The sequence below is a fragment of the Podarcis vaucheri genome (assembly GCF_965113315.1).
Source record: "Podarcis vaucheri genome assembly, chromosome: 6".
NCBI classification, from domain to species: Eukaryota; Metazoa; Chordata; class Lepidosauria; order Squamata; family Lacertidae; genus Podarcis; species Podarcis vaucheri.
The window spans coordinates 101,441,535-101,460,359 of record NC_138764.1 but is presented as its reverse complement, the minus strand read 5'-3'; the positions used below and the strand labels follow the sequence as shown (position 1 = coordinate 101,460,359).

The 18,825-nt window shown below is 48.2% G+C and overlaps 1 protein-coding gene and 1 long non-coding RNA gene across 2 annotated transcripts in view; one reads left to right on the top strand and one right to left on the bottom strand.

Moving 5' to 3' along the window:
- LOC309534355 overlaps positions 1 to 18,825 on the top strand; it is a 98,476-nt gene that overhangs the window by 40,478 nt on the left and 39,173 nt on the right. The window lies entirely within an intron of this gene.
- ZNF512B (zinc finger protein 512B) overlaps positions 17,298 to 18,825 on the bottom strand; it is a 46,954-nt gene continuing 45,426 nt past the window's right edge. The window contains 1 exon segment of the mRNA XM_082226000.1: positions 17,298 to 18,825. Within this exon segment, the coding sequence (XP_082082126.1) occupies positions 18,769 to 18,825 (57 nt within the window). The 3' untranslated portion in view covers positions 17,298 to 18,768.

Sequence of the window (18,825 nt, the reverse complement as noted above, 5' to 3'; positions counted from 1 at the left end):
GTGCCTATTGATCGAATCACCTATTGCCATGATCCCTCAACCTTGGAGGAATGCCGTCAGCATGAGAATAAATCATATCATGCCTGTTCTGTGTAGCAGCGTCCCAATTGAGGTGCTTTCTATGTGTAAAAGGTAAAGGGAACCCTGACCGTTAGGTCCAGTCACGGACGACTCTGGGGTTGCGGCGCTCATCTCGCTTTACTGGCCGAGGGAGCCGGTGTACAGCTTCCGGGTCATGTGGCCAGCATGACTAAGCCACTTCTGGCAAACCAGAGCAGCGCACGGAAACGTCGTTTACCTTCTCGCCGGAGTGGTACCTATTTATCTACTAGCACTTTGACGTGCTTTCGAACTGCTAGGTTGGCAGGTGCAGGGACCAAGCAACAGGAGCTCACCCCGTCGCAGGGATTCGAACCCCCAACCTTCCGATTGGCACACAAATGACAAGCAAGCCAAATAAATATAACTCTCTTTATTTAAACCAGTATTACAAGGTAAGTTTCAATTTCTCCATGGAAAATACTGCATAGTAAAAAATGAGAACTTGCAGCCCATTAGAGTGTAATCTAAGGTGGTACCTGCGGTTTGTTTTTTACTTTCCTTTTGGTATGTCAAGTCTTCTATATTCTTTCATGTAGAAGATCATAGAACTGAAGAGGTGGAATGGACACCAACAATCATCTAGTCCAGGCACTCCCAACCTTCGGCCCTCCAGATGTTTTGGCCTACAACTCCCACCATCCCTAGCTAACAGGACCAGTGGTCAGGGATGATGGGAATTGTAGTCCAAAACATGGAGGGCCGAAGGTTGGGGGTGCCTGATCTAGTCCATGGGTAGGCAAACTAAGGCCTGGGAGCCAGATCTGGCCCAACTGCCTTCTAAATCCGGATGCTCTCGGAATCAGAGTGTTTTTACATGAGTAGAATGTGTGCTTTTATTTAAAATGAATCTCTGAGTTATTTGTGGGGCATAGGAATTTGTTCATTCCCCCCCCAAAAAAAAATATAGTCCGGCCCCCAAGGTCTGAGGGCCAATGGACCGGCCCCCTGCTGAAAAAGTTTGCTGGCCCCTGATTCTAGTCCAAACCCCCCCCCCATTCAGGAATATGCCCCATACGGGGATCAAACCTGCAACCTTGCTATTACCAGCATCACACTCTAACCAACTGAGCTATGCAAGAAGCCTGGTGTGAATGGAAAGGCCTTGTGTAAAAGCTGACAGCGGTAACAGAACAGATTCCAATTTTCTTCTCAGTGCTCTCTGCAATAATTCCTGTCCCCTCCCCTGAAAACCCCACGGTGGTATATTTAATTTTTGCGGTGCCATGGTCAGCATCAGAAAGAATCGCCAGTCTCTGCCAGATTGGCAAGCTTCCCAGCGGCACAGCAAACAAACAAGAGCTTGGCGTTAGGAAGAAACATGTCTGTGCCCTCCCATCCATGCCCCCTTGTTGCGAACGACAGGAACAACATCTCCCGAGAGACCCCTCTCGTGTTCCCAGTTCATCCCCAGGAGAGCTGCAAGCTCCAGTCAGCTTCCACCTGATGCTCAATGCCAACACATCAGGCGCCGCTGTTTGGCTCCATCCACCCATTCCCTGATGCGCCATGTTTATTCCACGAAAACAGCTTTGGTTTTTACAACTACAAACTTTCAGGACAGCTGTCAGGCTTCGGCTGCAGGAAGCAGATGGAAAAGCCGCGTCAATTTTGTCTCACGAGTGCTTCTCGTTCTTCAACCAACAGCGTAAACAGGGGTTATTAAAAAAGAAAAGAACTTACACATGGAATTTGCCGCTAGAAAACTCATCAGCTTTGCCTGCATTTTGCACCATTATTATTATTTTTTTAATATTTGGGTGGAAATAGGCCTGGTTTGCAGAAATCAGTAAACCATGGCTTATTAAACAAGTTTATTGAACTCTGGCTTAACATTATGTGTTAACCCTGCCCAGTTTGTTTACAGCCAACAAGCCACTGTCTGAAACCAGGGTTGGTTGTTGGATTAAAAGCCTTTAACTATGGTTTGGTGAACCTAGCACTCTTCATTAACTATGGCTTGTTTGATCACCCCACTCTGGAAGCTCACCAAACTACATTAAACATAAGGCAGGAGCAGATGGAAAATAAAGTAAACTTTTGTCTGTTTGTGGTTGATCTGTGATTTATTAAAATGCCATGCCTTAGCATTATTTGTGATCCAGACCATAATGTTGCAAGGATTTCAGTGGGATTTCAGCTCTCTCTAGCAGCAAGGAACCTGTTCACTTTACCAGCTCAACTCAAGATACAAAATGCGCCTAATTTAAATGCCAAGACGCGTGTAACTTTGAATGGCACGTGGTGAAACACATGGATTTGCACAGAGAAAGAGCAAGCCAGAGATCCATTCCTTTCTGACGTGTGGCAATTTCGTCCCTCCTCCTTTTAAGGCAAACCATGGTTTGCATTTTCATCTTAATGTAAAGGTAAAGGGACCCCTGACCATTAGGTCCAGTCGTGACCGACTCTGGGGTTGCGGCGCTCATCTCACTTTATTGGCTGAGGGAGCCTGCGTACAGCTTCTGGGTCATGGCCAGCATGACTAAGCCACTTCTGGCGAACCAGAGCAGCGCACGGAAACGCCGTTCACCTTCCCGCCGGAGTGGTACCTATTTATCTACTTGCACTTTGACATGCTTTCGAACTGCTAGGTTGGCAGGAGCAGGGACCGAGCAACAGGAGCTCACCCCGTCGCGGGGATTTGAACTGCTGACCTTCTGATTGGCAAGTACTAGGCTCTGTGGTTTAACCCACAGTGCCACCCACGTGATTTCATCTTAATCAGCTTGAAAAACCAGACTCGTTCCCAATCCTTTGGAAACAAGCAGACCCCCAGCAGTTCAGAAAATGCAGCAAACGATGGTTGGCTTCAGTTCACGAATGACAGGTGTCCATCAAGTGGGGAACAGAAAGAACATGGATGTGATGACCTTTGAAGGCTCCTCTGTTGTTTAGTGCAGGCATCCCCAACCTAGGTCCGTCAAGAGATTTTGGACTACAACTCCCATCATCTCCGACCATCGGCCATGATTGGTGGGATTTGCAGTCTTACACAACGCAAGGGCACAAGGTTGAAGAATAATTGCTTAGTATTATGTGTGAATCAGCCCTATAACTGGTAGTTGTATGTGAGGTGAATGCATTAGCAGATGCTACCTTAAAATACTTCCTGAAAGTTGTGAATCAGAGCACAATACATAATTGTGAATAAGGCTCTTTGGGTCAAGCTCTGCCATGCTTTCTTTTCACCAGCAAGGAAACTCATGCCAAGTATGAAAAAAGGCAATAAACATTTATTTCATACAGCTGTGGGTTGTTGTTGTTTTTTAAATACATACAGTACATAGATTTCTCCCTTCAAGGGTTTTCAGTGGCACCGATATTAATATTTATTTTATTACAGTACTCAAGCTGAGGAATTATTTTGTCAATGATTACCAAAAGGACAGGTCGTCACAAATCAGAAGTCTATAAGAGAGTTTACAGTTAAAACATTTTTTAATTTTTTGTGTTGGATTTTTTCTCCCTTTTTTTTTGCAAATAAACACTTTTTAATATATATTTATATATATTTATTTATATATGGTTACAAGTGATAGACTGAAAATCTTTTTTTTTTTCCCTCCCCATTTTAACTTTTCAAAATACACTTATGCATTAATGCCTGGCATCAGAAGAAAGAAAAAGACCAAAAAAAGAGAAACAATTCAAAACAACATTTGGAGATGCCCGGGAATGGGTACCACGAAGAAAGGAATGCAGTGGGAGGGGAAAAGGAAAGATGGTTTCGGATATACGGGCGAGAATGTATCGCGGGGGCAGGCCTCCTTGGACGCATGGAAGCACATGTGTCACACCAAAGCACAGCTTCCATTGCCTCCCCTCTCCTCCCGCCATCTCTCTCACAGAACTGCCCCTGGTCCACTTTGATGGGGGTGGCAGATATGTGTGCCCACATCCCAGTGATGGGCACCATGTTCAGGGTGATTGTCTTTAATTCCGAATGCATCGTTCTAGGAAGTGACGTTTGATCTCCGTAGAGTTGGAGAACTACAGTAGCAAGATGATAAATTCCTCCACACACACCCCACCCCGCTCTGCTGGTACGCCAGCTTTGCATGTGGCAGTCTTGTCCTCAACTTAAAATGCTCCTGGTAAGGAGGAAAGGCCCTTGGGTCTTTCCTGGGCTGGTCTCTCCAAGAGCGCATGGCAAGATCAGGGCCCAAGCACATTTTGATGGATGCATAGGACTGTTTCTCCATCTGTAGCCCTTTTTGTGGCATCGAGCACAAAAGCACATTGTGCCGTCCGATTTTAATGCGACTAACAGTCCAGTCTAAGGCAGAATTAGAAGCTTCAGCGCTCCTTGATTTCACTGGGCTTTGGCCCAGTCTAACTCTGCATAGGGCCAGGGTGCCCCACTAAGCGTGTTGAATTTCAGTGGCGTGCAAAGACCCTTTGGGCACATTTGCCACTTACCCCATTATCGCGAAGGACCTGATTGTCAAGATAGCTGAAAAGCTTCGGTGTGGATTCAAATAGCTGTTTTCTCACCTTTCTTCAGCAGAAGTGGATATCCAAGTGCCGTAGGGAGAAATTCAGTGCAACCACTTCATTGTACAAAAGCATTTTTTTTTTTTTGAGATTACTTTATGTGGCAGAGCTAAATGCAACTTGAGCTGTGGGAAGCCGCCAACTCAATTGATCCCTCCTCCCCAACCCCATGGTTTTCAGATGTTTTGAGAGCTCTGTACGCAACAGGGTCATTTGAAAAGTTTGGTAGAAATCCAACAGTTCACTTTTTGAAGACTTCACCTTGACCAAATGACCGGTGATGCAAACCGCCATCCCAAAGCGACTGAGAAACTTGACCACTTGGTGAGAAAGCAATGGTGTGAATGGACTCACTTTAGCAAGCCACCAAGGAATAAATTAGGGTTTACCCCTCCCCTTTGCAACTCCTGCAATAAACAACTTCGGCACTTTTGACAATTCGGTTTTTCTGTTGGGTTCAGACAACCGTTGTAGTTCTTGCTTTGCCTCCATGTTAATAAATGTAGCGGCTAACTAACCCATATTCCTGTCCACTGAGTGAAAGATCATGGGGGAATGGTGCATTTTCTAATGGACACTGTACCAAACATTTTATGCCCAGGAAGACAGATGGATGGTGCAGGGCAGAACTGACTGTGCTGTCTTTTACAAGCCCCCGCCCCAGGGGAAACACTAGTAAACTATCGCTGAAGTCGTTCATTGCGGTGGTGGCAACAAAACCACCACTAATTTAACACAAACCACGGCTGGTCCAGTGAGAATCCTATAGCAGTTAAGATTACCTCCAGCTGTGCCATACGAAACAGCATCAACCTGGGGAAACAGTCTTATGCACAGCTGATAATAAACCATCACGATATCCAGCCTGTCCTTTGAGGAGCTTAAAGGTTCTTCCCTCGCCAGTACATCCTCACAACAAGCCTGCGAGGTTGAGCATGACAATACCGGGACTAAGATGGTCATGGCTGCGTGGAATTGCGAGCCCATAGCATCCACACAAGCAATGCTGCTAAGATCTGAAATCCGTCCGGCCTCTCCCTGGCTTGCCTCCACGCAAGTATTTCATGCTGAGAAAACATCATCTCATATAAAGTTAATATAATTGCTGGAGTTGCACTAGCTACTCTGCTAACGGGACGCTCCTCTATCACAAACTTTTGGCTTTGCACCTCAGGTTGCTGGGGAATTGGGACTTGTAAAGGATTTCAATTGACCGTCCAAGTCTTACTAACTTAGGAAGACTGATGTTGTACTTGCAAGCTCACTCTCAAAAACTTCCACACAGTCCAGGGGTGTTGTTCGGGAGTGACAGCGCTGTAGATCGCCTTCCCCTGTCCTCCCTTAATTTATTTCTTTTTTAATGACTGAGCGTACAGGATACTGCAGTTCTCTGATTCTATGAATCGATTAGTCCATGTATCTCACTACTGTCTACAACGTCTGGAAGCAGCTCTGCAAGGTTTTAGGCAGGAGCCTCTCCCGATCCCGGGTTTCATCCTGGGACCTTCTGCATGCAAAGGTGATGCGCCTAACCTTCCCCAAGGGCACAGGGCAGGTGCAAGGTCCCAGCCACGCGAGACTCATTGGCTATGGTCCCCTCGCATGCTGGTTTCTCCAGAAATGCTAGCTTCAGCTCCTGGTGGCAACAAACTGAGCTTTCAGTGTCAACAGCTGACGTTCAAAGCCAACCACACTTCATAAGGGGTACTGCAACCCCGGGACAGCTCCAGCGCATAACCAGTGCTCAAAAGTGCTCAAGTACAGCCACAGCTAACACACAAAAACACATCTTATGACATCCGAGGCCTGAGAGCAGCCAGTGGTATGAAGTGGGAGAGTCATGACACGAGGGAGATGACTATACCACTTCAGGCTGCAGGTACAGGAATCGACTTTTGAACACTCCCCTGTGCTTTTCAAATGACGAAGTCACACCCTAAAAAAGGAGCAGAGCAGGGAGGGGAAGCTAAGCTAGAACCCCAAGCTCCATATGTTTTTATATGAAGACCACTCTGGCTGTATGTACCCATACCTTGGGTTACAGACACTTCAGGTTGCGTTTTTTCGGGTTGGGGACTGCCAAAAACTGGAGGTACCCAAATGGGTTACTTCCAGGTTTCGGCGGTCGCGCATGCACAGAAGTGCTAAATTGCACTTTGTGCATGCGCAGAAGCGTCCAATTGCAACACGTGCGTGCACAGACACAGGTTGTGAACGTGCATCCCGCACGGATCACGTTCGCAACCCGAGCGTCCACTGTATTTATTTTGTAAGGAAAAGCGTAATAATCTTTCTAAATAAATAACAAACAAATGAGCTGCGAAGTGCTGCTTCTTCGCCTGCAAGGAGGTTTTGATTTCTTTGCTTTGACGGAGAAGTGCATTCAGAACTGGCCTCTCTGGAGGCAGAAATCTGAGATCATCCTCGCTCCAGGTCTGCCTACTTTTGACTGCCAGCAGTTCTTCCAGGTTCTGCGGGCAAAGGCTCCCCCATGACTGGCTAACAATGGCCTACTAACTTGAGATGCCAGAGGCCGAACCTGGAACGACCTTCTGGAAGGGTGGCAGCCCATTCATTCAACAGGACGCCTTTCATGGGGGAAGGAAGGCCAAAAGCTGGCGATTTCCACCTGAAATCGCAGGTGTGGGCACGCACAATGAATGACCATCTCAAAAAAGAAGTTGTGAGCATTTCTGCCAAGATCAGCTGATGCTGCAATGAGCACCTCTGGGTGCACACAGGTGATTGCACATGTTTGTTTGAGCTCCTCCAACCTCCCTCTCAGCAGCAAAATCTGAATCTGCCCAAGTCTTGGGGAGCAGTGGGAAAGGGTGGGTTGCTTCTAGAAACTCAGGGGCAGAGGGCTTAAAATACATATAGGATGCTTATTGCCTGACCCTATAGGACTTGCCGATCAGAAGGTCAGCGGTTCTAATCCCCGCGACGGGGTGAGCTCCCGTTGCTCGGTCCCTGCTCCTGCCAACCTAGCAGTGCGAAAGCACGTCAAAGTGCAAGTAGATAAATGGGTATCGCTGCGGCGGGAAGGTAAACGGTGTTTCTGTGCGCTGCTCTGGTTCGCCAGAAGAGGCTTAGTCATGCTGGCCACATGACCCGGAAGCTGTACACCGGCTCCCTCGGCCAATAAAGTGAGATGAGCGCCGCAACCCCAGAGTCGGCTACGACTGGACGTAATGGTCAGGGGTCCCTTTACCTTATATTCCCTGAAACTGAAATTTTAACACCTCACTTTCTAGCTGGTCCAGAAATTATTTATGGCGGTGGCTGCAACACAATTTGCGGAGAAATGATGGCGACCCAGTATGAATGGCCCATTCGGATGGAACGACCCGCCACACATACAATTCAGTCGTGTTGTGAGTGCAGCAGTCGCAGGGAGAAAAGCTCCGGCGGAACTTTTCTGAGGTCAAATGTGAGCACAGGATCAAATAGGACAAGAGGTTGCTGCTCACGGTGAACCCTGAGCAACACTGGTTTTCATTGTGTAAAAAATAAGCTCCTGGCCTCATCGAGGCAGGAAAATGAAACAAAACCCTGAAGTCATTTAGAGGCTTATGAGCCAGAGGAAGTTTGGGTTGCACTGGCTGGAAAATGAGGTAGGAGTTCTTCTTCCAGTTCCCTCCCCCCATCCCAAAACAGCCCATCATATTTTGCACCCACCCACATTAGCCCCTTCCCAGTGATGCATTGCTCCCAACCCTTCTTAAATCTAGTTTTACAAAAAAAAAAATAAAATAAAATAAAATAAAATCCACAAATGTTCAGACTGGGGAAAATAATCTGTGCACGGGAAAGCATGCGTAAAGTCTCCACACTTTATTATTTCAGTTATTGAAGATACATTTTCTCTTCCTGTTATTTGGGGATTTTGGTGGGTTTTTTTAAAATCTAAGTGCAAGCTTCTACGTCCTTCGCTTAGAAGGGGGTTAACAGCACAAGAGCCACACGGTTCAGAAACAAAATGTCTTGTGAACCGGCCCCTTTATCCCCAAGACGCACGCCACTCAAACTTCAGGTCTCTCACCTAGCTGTATCTGTGTAAGGCAGCCTCCCCCATTCTGGTACCCTCGATGCTTGGACTCCAAATCCCATCAGCTCCAGCCAGCTGGGGAAAGGCTGCAATACGTCTACTTTCTTCAGGACAAGAGTCCAAAGATGTTGATGGCTTTCCCCGAGAGGACGACGCTCTATGGCTTTAGATTCCCCCTCCCCAAGAGAGTTATTGCACAGTCTAGGCCATCCTGAGGGCCATTTCCTCTTCTGGGGGCCACATCCCAGTGGTAGGTGGGGCCAGAAGCAAAAGTAGGCTAGTTCCTACACACACACACCCTTTGTCCTACACCCAAACACGCCTGAGGCAGGCTCAAAGCCGGGCCCAAGAGGTGTGGCCTGTCAAGAGGGGCGTGGCCTGGTGAGAGTTTCTGAGGACCAGATGGAGAGGCCTGGACACTGGGCCCCTGGACCCGAGGCTCCCCACCCTTGGCCTAGCTGGAGACCCCCAAGAAGGAAAAGTGTTGGAAGATTGAAGCATCATGTCAGGGTCTGGTTGGGCACAGAGGAATGGTGGGAGGAACCAGCTGGGGAACCCTCAAGGGAAGAAGAAGAAGAAGAGGAGGAGGAGGAGGAGGAGGAGGAGGAGGAGGTGGTGGTGGTGTTTGGACTTGATATCCCACCTTTCACTCCCCTTACGGCAGCAGTTCTCAACCTGTGGGTCCCCAGATGTTGTTGGACTACAACTCCCATCATCCCTTGCCTTGCTAGCAAGGCCAGAGCTCAGGGATGATGGGAGTTGTAGTCCAACATCTGGGGACCTACAGATTGAGAACCGCTGCCTTAAGGAGTCTCAAAGCGGCTAACCATCTCCTTTCCCTTCCTCCCCCACAACAAACACTCTGTGAGGTGAGTGAGGCTGAGAGACTTCAGAGAAGTGTGACTAGCCCAGCATTTCCCAACCTTGGGCCTCCAGCTGTTTTTGGACTACAACTCCCATAATCCTCAGCTAGCAAGACCAGTGGTCAGGGATGATGGGAATTGTAGTTCCAAAACAGCTGGAGGCCCAAGGTTGGGAAACACTGGACTAGCCCAAGGTCACCCAGCAGCTGAATGTGGAGGAGCGGGGACGCGAACCCGGTTCACCAGATTACGAGTCCACCGCTCTTAACCACTACACCACGCTTCAGGGAAGAAGAAGGCTCAGAGACCAGGGAGTGGTGGTGGGACTGGGAAGAGGAGTTTTCAGAAGCCCAAGAAACAGAATTCATTATCCAGGCTCACCTCCTCAACCGGGTGCTCTTCAGAGATTGTTGGACTCCGGCTCCCATCATCCGCCAACAACATGGTCAGGGATGATGGGAGTCCAGCAACATCTGGAAGGCGGCCAGGTTTGGGGAGCATGGCCCAGATCGTTCCTTTGGATCATGCGTGAGCTAGTGTCGAGGGCCCTTCTCAACTTATCTCAAGCTCACTTGACATCCCCCAATCAAACATGCAACTCGGATAAACAAACATGAATGAGATGTTGGACTGGGTGACTCACAGAGGTCCTGAACTGGTTCATTCGCCAGACACCACTCAAAATCAATGACAGGTTGAGGTGAATAGCTTTTCATTAAGAAAACTGAGGTAGCAGGAGTGGCTTGGAGGGGGTTACTGGGAGCCGAAATTTGGAGGGACGCTCCCAGGGCAGGCATGAAGCGCCAGCACGCATTCCGCAGCAGCGGTGATGGCATCGTCTCCTGGGCTGTTCCTTGCCATTCCTTGGCATGCCAAATAAAAGAGGGCGGAAACAACCCCCCAAATAAGCCAGGGACAGGGAGCATTTGCACTCCAGCTCCCACCAACCCCAGCATGGCCAAAGGTCAAAGGTGATGGGCACCACAATGCAACAGCCCCTGGGAGGGTCCCAGGCTCCCTCCACCTGAAATAAGCTAAGCAGAAGAAGAGGTACGTTACATTAGCATGAATGGCTAAAGGGCTGAACTGCTGAACTGTTAACTTTTATTCCGAAAAACCACAACATTCCTTTCATTACAGTATTCCATCTATCAAAATGTCACATGACAGTAAGCTTTTGAGTTCAACAGAATTCTTCATCAGCCTGCATGTTAAGCAAGGCAGGAGTTGGGGGTAAGAAACAAATTGGCTTGGTACTGAAGCCCTAATGTCTGCAGTAGGCAAAATTCATTACTGCGGTATATTCTTAGGAGGGGCAGGGCTCCCCCGTTTCAGAATTTGCCGCTTGCAACCCTGGGTGCTCCCTTCCGGGTTACAACCCCATTCATCTGAAGTACTCATGAAATCGAAACCCTGCTTATGGCTGCAGTTCACTCTCACTTCCTTTTCACCTTGAGACATTTCGGCTGCTCTCACTAACAATCCGTTTGCACCAGTCTATAAGCAGAAATGCACAAGAGCAAAGGCCCAATTTTGCCTAGGCGATTTTGCATTATTATTTTCCTGAATTCCCAGGAAATGAATGCCTATTGCAAACAACCAGCGAGGAAACGTGCAGTCCGACCCAACCGGCAAAGTCTATTTTGCAGCCAGCCTCTGGAGGACACCAGAAATATGTCACTCGTGCCTCTGGAGACGAGCTGTTGCCATGATATCTCCATGCATCAGTAGATGAGATGTACTCTAGGGAGGCTACATTTCCGTCCCAAAGCCGTAAATGGAAGGGATCTTGCATTAAGCAAATAAGCTACGAGTCCCCCGCTCAAATCTCAGCACAGCTATGAACTCACTGGCTTGGCTCATTAGACTAGCTTCTTCGTCTTAACCTCCCTCTGCAATAAGGAGATAATAACATTGGCGACTTGTTATTTGGCTTACTTGAGATAATGCAAAGGCTTGAGAGAAAGCGCCATGGTTAAAAGCAAAGCATTGCACAGCCCTGGAGTTTGTCTAGCAGAAAGCGTAACCTTTGCAAACACGTCGCTGGAAGCATACAAAACCATTTCCATTCGCTGCCTTGCCCAGACCTGACTTTATCATCAGCAGGACAGAATGTGAATGAACCAGCTCTCTCCCATTCTACGGAAGGATCCTTGCCTAGTCGCCTGCAGCCCGACTGTTGCTCGCCATAGGTGAATGGGGTAATCATGGACGCTAGAACTAGGGGTGGACAGAGTAGGGGGTTATATTCGGGACTGGGAATCATCTGACATCAGGGTGCTGCACCAGCAGACACATCAGCTTGTTCTCGGCTTGTCCTTCCAATTATTCCGGAACTACACAGCAAAGGGGAGGAAGGAGACTTTTTAAAGTCAGGAAAAGCGAAGAAGGAAACAAGCAGGAAGGAAGGAAGGAAGGGATTCTGGTGGGATGGAAGAGCGAGGCAGCCTGAGCGGACCATGGATAAGGAAGGATGCAGCGGAGCGAACTTGCGGCTTCCTGAATGCACAGATGGTGCTACACCACCAAACTATTCATTCAGAAAGTCCGCACTAAAGTCAAGGAATGGTTCTTCCAGAGTGGCCCACCCACAGCAACAGCCTCCTGGCACAGGAATTGCTGCCGTTTACCAGGAGGGGCGAGGCAGCTGGGTTGCCCAAGCGCCGGAAGAGGCAATCTGGTGCTCTCATTGGGGCAATTGCACAGTGTAAACCTCACCATCACGGCCAGCCAACCAGCAAGCAACAGTGGCACTGCTGCCAGGAGGCTATTGCTGTGGACCAGTGCTGACCTGCCAGGTGAGCCAGTCGTATTAGATCAGGTAGGATGGGCTTACCAGGTAGGATGGGTTTCCAGGGTTAAAAGGCAAGATATTATCAGCTGCTATTTATCTCTGGCTGCCTTTGGCCTACCCACTTAAGGTGCTCAACAAACGAGAACAACCTTTCCCCCCCCCATCCGCTTTGTTCTTTACCAACCGTCTGCTAAAACCACAGGTAGCAAATCTATAAAGTGAGGCTGTGGAGCACAGAGGACGGCTTTGGCTTGCAAAGCGAGAGCTAATTATATCTGCGGCATTTGCATCTGAGCACATCTTTGTAGTTCTGTGCTTCCGCCTTTCCCCGCCGCTGCAAAACCCGCTGCTAAACCCGTTTCCACGTGGTAAATAATGGAGGGGGGCACCTTTCATCAATCTGGGGAGGGCGAAGCAAAGGGTTTAAGTGCTTTAAGGAGGGATCGCTGATCCACCTTTACAGTGGTTTCTCCAGTGGTGGCAAAACGAGGACATTTTCCCCCTAGATTGATTTTTGATTTTATTGTTATTTATGCTTTATACCGTATTTTATGCTGGGTTTTTTTTGTAGCAACAATTAAGTGTTTTAAATTTGTTGTGGCCCTGAGCCCAGTTTCCTGAACCGGGAAGGGTGGGGTATAAATAAAAATTCATTATTATTATTATTATTCATTATTCTGCCGCCTGAGGCAAAGGACAAGATGGTGGTCTCTTCCCAATTTCATGTATGGAAGGCAGGTTAGCTTAGAGAGCTCAGGCTACGTGGCACCCACAAAAACACTGCTTTTCCCACCTGCCTAATGGTAGAGCTGGCCCTGACCAAAGGTCACTACCTCATCAGATATTTTGATACAGCCTCTACTGCCTTTTCTCTTCTCTTTCCTTTTTGTGCAAAAGCCTTTTGAAACGAATATATCCAGCTACCTACCGACAAGATCCCCCCCCTATCATATGGGTGGGATAGCAATTAATTGCCCCTTTCCCCACCCTGTGTTGCTCCTACCGTGAGCTTGAGAGCGCTCCCCTCATCCCCACTGCATTTCCCTAAAAAAAAAAAAAAAGTGCTCAAAATATGGTGCCACAACTCTATAGACTACCCTGCAGGATTGTCGTACACTTCACTCACCCCCACCCACCCACCCCACCCCCACCCATGGGCATAAGTGCAGTGCGCTACTCTGCAGAGCTGGCATAACCCATACTCTCTCATCCACCATGTCCCATTCCCTATGGTCCCAATACGGGTATGCGAATACGGATATAGAGAAACAGCAAACCTTGTGTCCCACAGAAGGAAATGTAGTACAGTATGGTACTTGAGAAAGCTGTGGATTAAAAAGTTGAAGCCATGCACCGTATTTTTCGCTCTATAAGACGCACCAGACCACAAGACGCACCTAGTTTTTGGAGGAGGAAAACAAGAAAAAAAATATTCTGAATCTCAGAAGCCAGAACAGCAAGAGGGATCGCTACGCAGTGAAAGCAGCGATCCCTCTTGCTGTTCTGGCTTCTGGGATAGCTGCGCAGCCTGCATTCGCTCCATGAGACGCACACACATTTCCCCTTACTTTTTAGGAGGGAAAAAGTGAGTCTTGAAGAGCAAAAAATACGGTAGTTGTTTGAGGGCCATTTTGAACTGTACAATTTTTAAAAGTGTGGACCTTAAGACGATTTAAGCGTACTCATGAAAATGTAGTGTTTGAATGTGGCCAAACACCTGCTTGGCGCAGGTGTACCTGCCCACCACCCTGAGCTTGCAAAACTGTGCCAATCCTGGCCGCTTGGCAAGAACGCTGGGTTGTGGCTGGATCTGGTGTGGAGCATTAGCAAGCTAGATGTCCCTGGCTTAATTGCAGGCTCCAAGGATTGAAGCGGGTGACCCTGTTATGTAGATCTGGTGGTCTACCACTGAACTCTGCTCCCTTCCTCCTCCTTCCTGCTTTTCAAAGACTGCGAGACTTTTGCAAAAAGAGGCAGCTATCTTGTTAAAGGTGACGCAGTTGGTAGGTCTTGCACCTGTGGCTTCTCTGCACTGAACCGGCCAAGGAAAAGCTTCTCTGTGCACAAAAAAGTAACCAGCGTCTTGGTTCCAACAGACCCGAGACTTTGAGGGGCTTGATTAAATAAGTGCAAGTCCTTCTGACTGGGCAAAATGCGGAAGTTTTAATTCAGCTGCCAAGACAGGCCACGCAGCCTTAGATTTCCCCAGGGAGCCAGCCTGACAAAGAGTTAAGTTGACATTTCTAGGCATGCCATTAATGATTTCCCCGCCCCTCTGAAATTACTGAATGAGGTCTTTCCAGCGTGAAGAAAGGACTATGAACTGGTGGGGGGAGAGAGAAATAATGGCAGGAGCTTAATTAACAAAAAAGGTTTCCCTTCTGAAATTCAATGTGAGAGGGGATGGGAGAGATCATTCGGCCTTGTTATTCATTAGGGGATAGCTTCCATCCCAAGTTTTTCCTGTGCTAAAACCATTAAATTAGATACTGCTTTGACGATAGCGTCAAAAGCCGGAGACAAGAAATCGTTCAAAAGAGCAGAAGGCATGGAAGGTGTTCTGGAGATACTGTGGCTTTCTCTTACCCCGGTGTAGGAAAAGCATTTCTGTCATGCTGCTATTGGCCTTGTCTGCACATCACTCTAAAGCCAGCTTCACTAACCTGGTGCCCATCAGCCCTGGCCAGCTTGAAGGGACCACTGCGGATCTCTAGTGCACTTTCACATGAACCCCAGGACCATTTGGAAAATAATGGGGGCAGGACGGGTGCCGATAGCCCCTTTGGCGTTTCCCGATTTTCAGTACAAACTGTGGAACTGAAACCGGGGGCAGGGGGGGAACAGCTTGTGTCTTCAACACTGCAAACTTCAAAAAGCAAACAAGGCTAACGAACAAGCAAACTGATGCCCAGTTCTCCTCCGTAAGCACTTCTGCCTTGTTGGGTTGTTGCAGCTACAGAGGTCAAGTGCGTTGCACATTTAATTCAGAAGGATGGCATTTTGGCTGGTTAAGGGAAAGAAACTAGGAGCTCAAGACGAGGAACATCTAAAGGAGTTGGGCATGTTTAGCCTGGAAAAGAGGAGACTGAGAGGAGATAGGATAGCCATTCTCAAATATTGTCACATGGAAGATGGAACAAGCTTGCTTTCTCTTGCTCCAGAGGGTAGGACTCGAACCAGTGTGGCTTCAAGTGATAAGAAAGGAGACTCCGACTAAACGCCAGGAAGAACTTTCTGATGGCAAGAGCTGTTCGACAGTGGAACGGACTCCCATGGGAGATGGTGGGCTGTCCTTCCTTGGAGGTTTTTGAGCAGATGTTGGATGGCCATCTGTCATGGGTGCTTTAGTTGAAATTCCTGCACTGCAGGGGGTTGGGCTAGATGACCCTTGGGGTCCCTTCCAACTCTATGATTCTATGAATGTGTGTGTGAATGCCGAAAGCCCTCAATGAGAACACTGCCATCCTATATTATGGCTCTTCATAATCCCATTCCTTCTCCTAGGAACCCTGAAGCTTAAAATTGTCAATTCAAACCCCAAGGCTTGCCAACCGCGTCGAGAGCACACAGGCCCAAAGTGCCTTCCAAGCTTCGAAGACTTCCTCTGCCAAATACCGCAGGGTTGGTCCAACTCAGTTTCTCCCAACCTGGTGGCCGCCAGATGTTCTGGACGACAACTCCCATCAGCCATAACAGCTGTACTCCAAAACATCTGGAGGGCATGAGGGTGGGGGAAGACTGTTGGAGCTACACCTCCATCGAAGTTAAATGGGACTGATTTCTCCATTATTCCATCACTGGACTACAACTCCCAGCAGGCCTGACCATTCTCAATGCCGGCTTTGGCTGATGAGAGTTATAGTTCAACAAAGCTACCTGGGCCTTAAAAATAACCCCCCTCTAGGCAGAAACAGTAGCCAGCCTTGATCCCGGAAGCAGACCCTGACACATACGAGTGTTATGAAGAAAAAGCAAAGATTAGGCCAGAGGTGTCTATCCTTTGAAAATTCAGAGATGGCGGAAAGAGCGTTTATAACCTTACTGAGAACCTAGATAATTTTCCCCGTGGCCTAAATCTGGCGCTTTAGGATATAGCCAAAAAGCACTTCTGGGGATTCCTGATATCGGGCAACACATACTGGTTCCATTCGCCATGTGATGGCAGAGAGACTGGTTTCAACCAGCTGAGATAAATGCAGAGGCGTTCGTTATGCTGAATTAACATAATATAACACGCCAGGACACACCCAAGCCTATTCAAGTACACTTCCCACCCTCTATAGCAGGAGTCACCAAGGTCTCCATACCTCCAATGGCGCCTGCAAAAAAAGTCCCCGCAAAATTCCCCTCAGAAATCCACAATGCACGAAAGACCCTGTTCAATCTTTCTGCTCAGATCCTGTTGGATCCCCCTCCCCCAGCAGCTGTTTTTGCATCATGCCGCACTCTTGTGGCAGCCATCTTGGATGACGCCACATCCGCGCGACGGCCATTTTGTGACCGGCGCCCACGGCACTTTCTCAGAATCCCAAATGCGCCCGCTGGCCCAATACGGTTGGCATCCCTCTGCGCTGCAGAAGTCAACCAGTGATTTAATCATAGTTGGTGGGACCTTCCCGGTATTCTTGTTTTAACGAGCCAAGTTCAGGCATTCTGCATGAGCAGGAAATATCGAACCCCATCTCTGCCCCCAACTTTCCCCTACAGAGCAGGGAAGGATGACTTCTACCCGTGTTTTCCTGAATGTGAGGTTAAGCCTCCTGGCGACTGGGAACTCTGCTTTTGTCTGGATTTACTTCCTTATTATTACATTCAGATCCCACCTTCCCTCTAAAGCAGTGTTTCCCAAACTCGGGACTCCATCTGTTTTTGAACTACAATTCCCATCATCCCTGACTACTCATCCTGCTAGGGATGATGGGAGTTGTAGTCCAAAAACTGCTGGAGACCCAAATTTGGGAAACACTGCTCTAAAGCAACGATTCTCAAGCTGTAGGTCCCCAGATGTTGTTGGACTACAACTCCCATCATCCCTGACCACTGGTCATGCTGGCTAGGAATGATGGGAGTTGTAGTCCAACCACATCTGGGGACCCACAGGTTGAGAAACGCTGCTTTAAAGAGTTCAGGGCAGCGTGCTCTCTCCTCTCCCCATTTTATTCTCACTGTGAGGTAGCTTAGGCTGAGGGGCCATGACTGGGCCAAAGTCACCCGGCAAGCTTCACAGCCAAGTGAAGGATCTGAACCTTGGTTTCTTGGGTCCCAATCCAATGCTCTGAGCGCTACACCACAGGAGCATTTCCGACCACAGGGAAGATTCCAGCAAACGTGACTCGACATCCCATTTCAGACCTTCTGTGCTCAACAAGGGAACAGCAGGATGGAGCTGAGGCCCAGAAGATATTCACGGCTCTGTGGCTCCTTTACGGTTTGATATTTCCTCCAGGCAGAATAAACGTTCTCGAAATTTATTTCGCACCGCAATAAGCAGTTTCCGTTCAAAGCTTCCCCTCAAAGAAGTATGCCGTACAAAAAAATGTTTGCGATTTTCCCCTGCAGGGGCTCCCAGGCAAGAATTGACGCAGCGAGAGAACGGCCATTTTCAAAACTCCCAACCGGTCTGCTTCCAAAAACGTCTCATTGACAAAACCCTCCCCCTTCCCCGCCCTCATCCCCAAACCTTGACAACTGAAGGATATAGCTCCCAAAACTGAAAATGGGGAACCGGGTCCCAAATCAGAGCAACGTTTAAAACGTGAACAGAACCTAACGAAACGACAATCCCGAAACGTCGGTCGTCAAACGACCCCATCGGGTTTTTGTTTTTCCTTTTTTCCTTCGTAAAAAAAGCATCTCTTATGAAAATTATAAAAGAAAGCTGGTTCGCAACCACAATCACAACAATAATTTCATCTGTAAAATTCCCACCAGCTCTATTTCCTAACACATGACTGCTACCTGAAAAGGAATCCACAAATAATAATAGCTTTTTAAAAAAGAATTTTGACCAGCTTACGCCTGGGTTCCTATTGCACTTTCTTCTCCCTTTGCTTGAGCAAACCCCCCTTTGCTCTCTTTTCCTCTCCTTCTCTCTCTTTGCTTGAACGGCACTGGGTTCAAATTCAGAAGCAGGAAGAAAGGAAGGAGGGTGCCGACAAACCACCTTACTATTCCACCTGCCCATGGACATGGAGCGCTTGACCCACACAGGGGGGTTATGTACAATCCGCAGAGGTTTCCGACGGAAGAATCGCAGCGGCCGTTCCTCGCTTGGTTCTCTTCTTCCAGTGGTGAAAACAAAATGTCCCGTGATTTAAAGTGGTTTTTCGTTTTTTAAAAAGGGGTGAGCAGAAGGGGCCCAGCATATACTGGGAGTAGCTCTCCCCTCCTTCCGCCCCATTACCCTGGGCTGTAAACTAATCATTAGAGAGTTTTGTTTTGTTTTCTCCCCCCCAAAAAACGACGGCTTATTTCTCTGGCATTTTACTGGACCCCCCCTTTCTTGCTGTGGGGGGGCTTGTTAC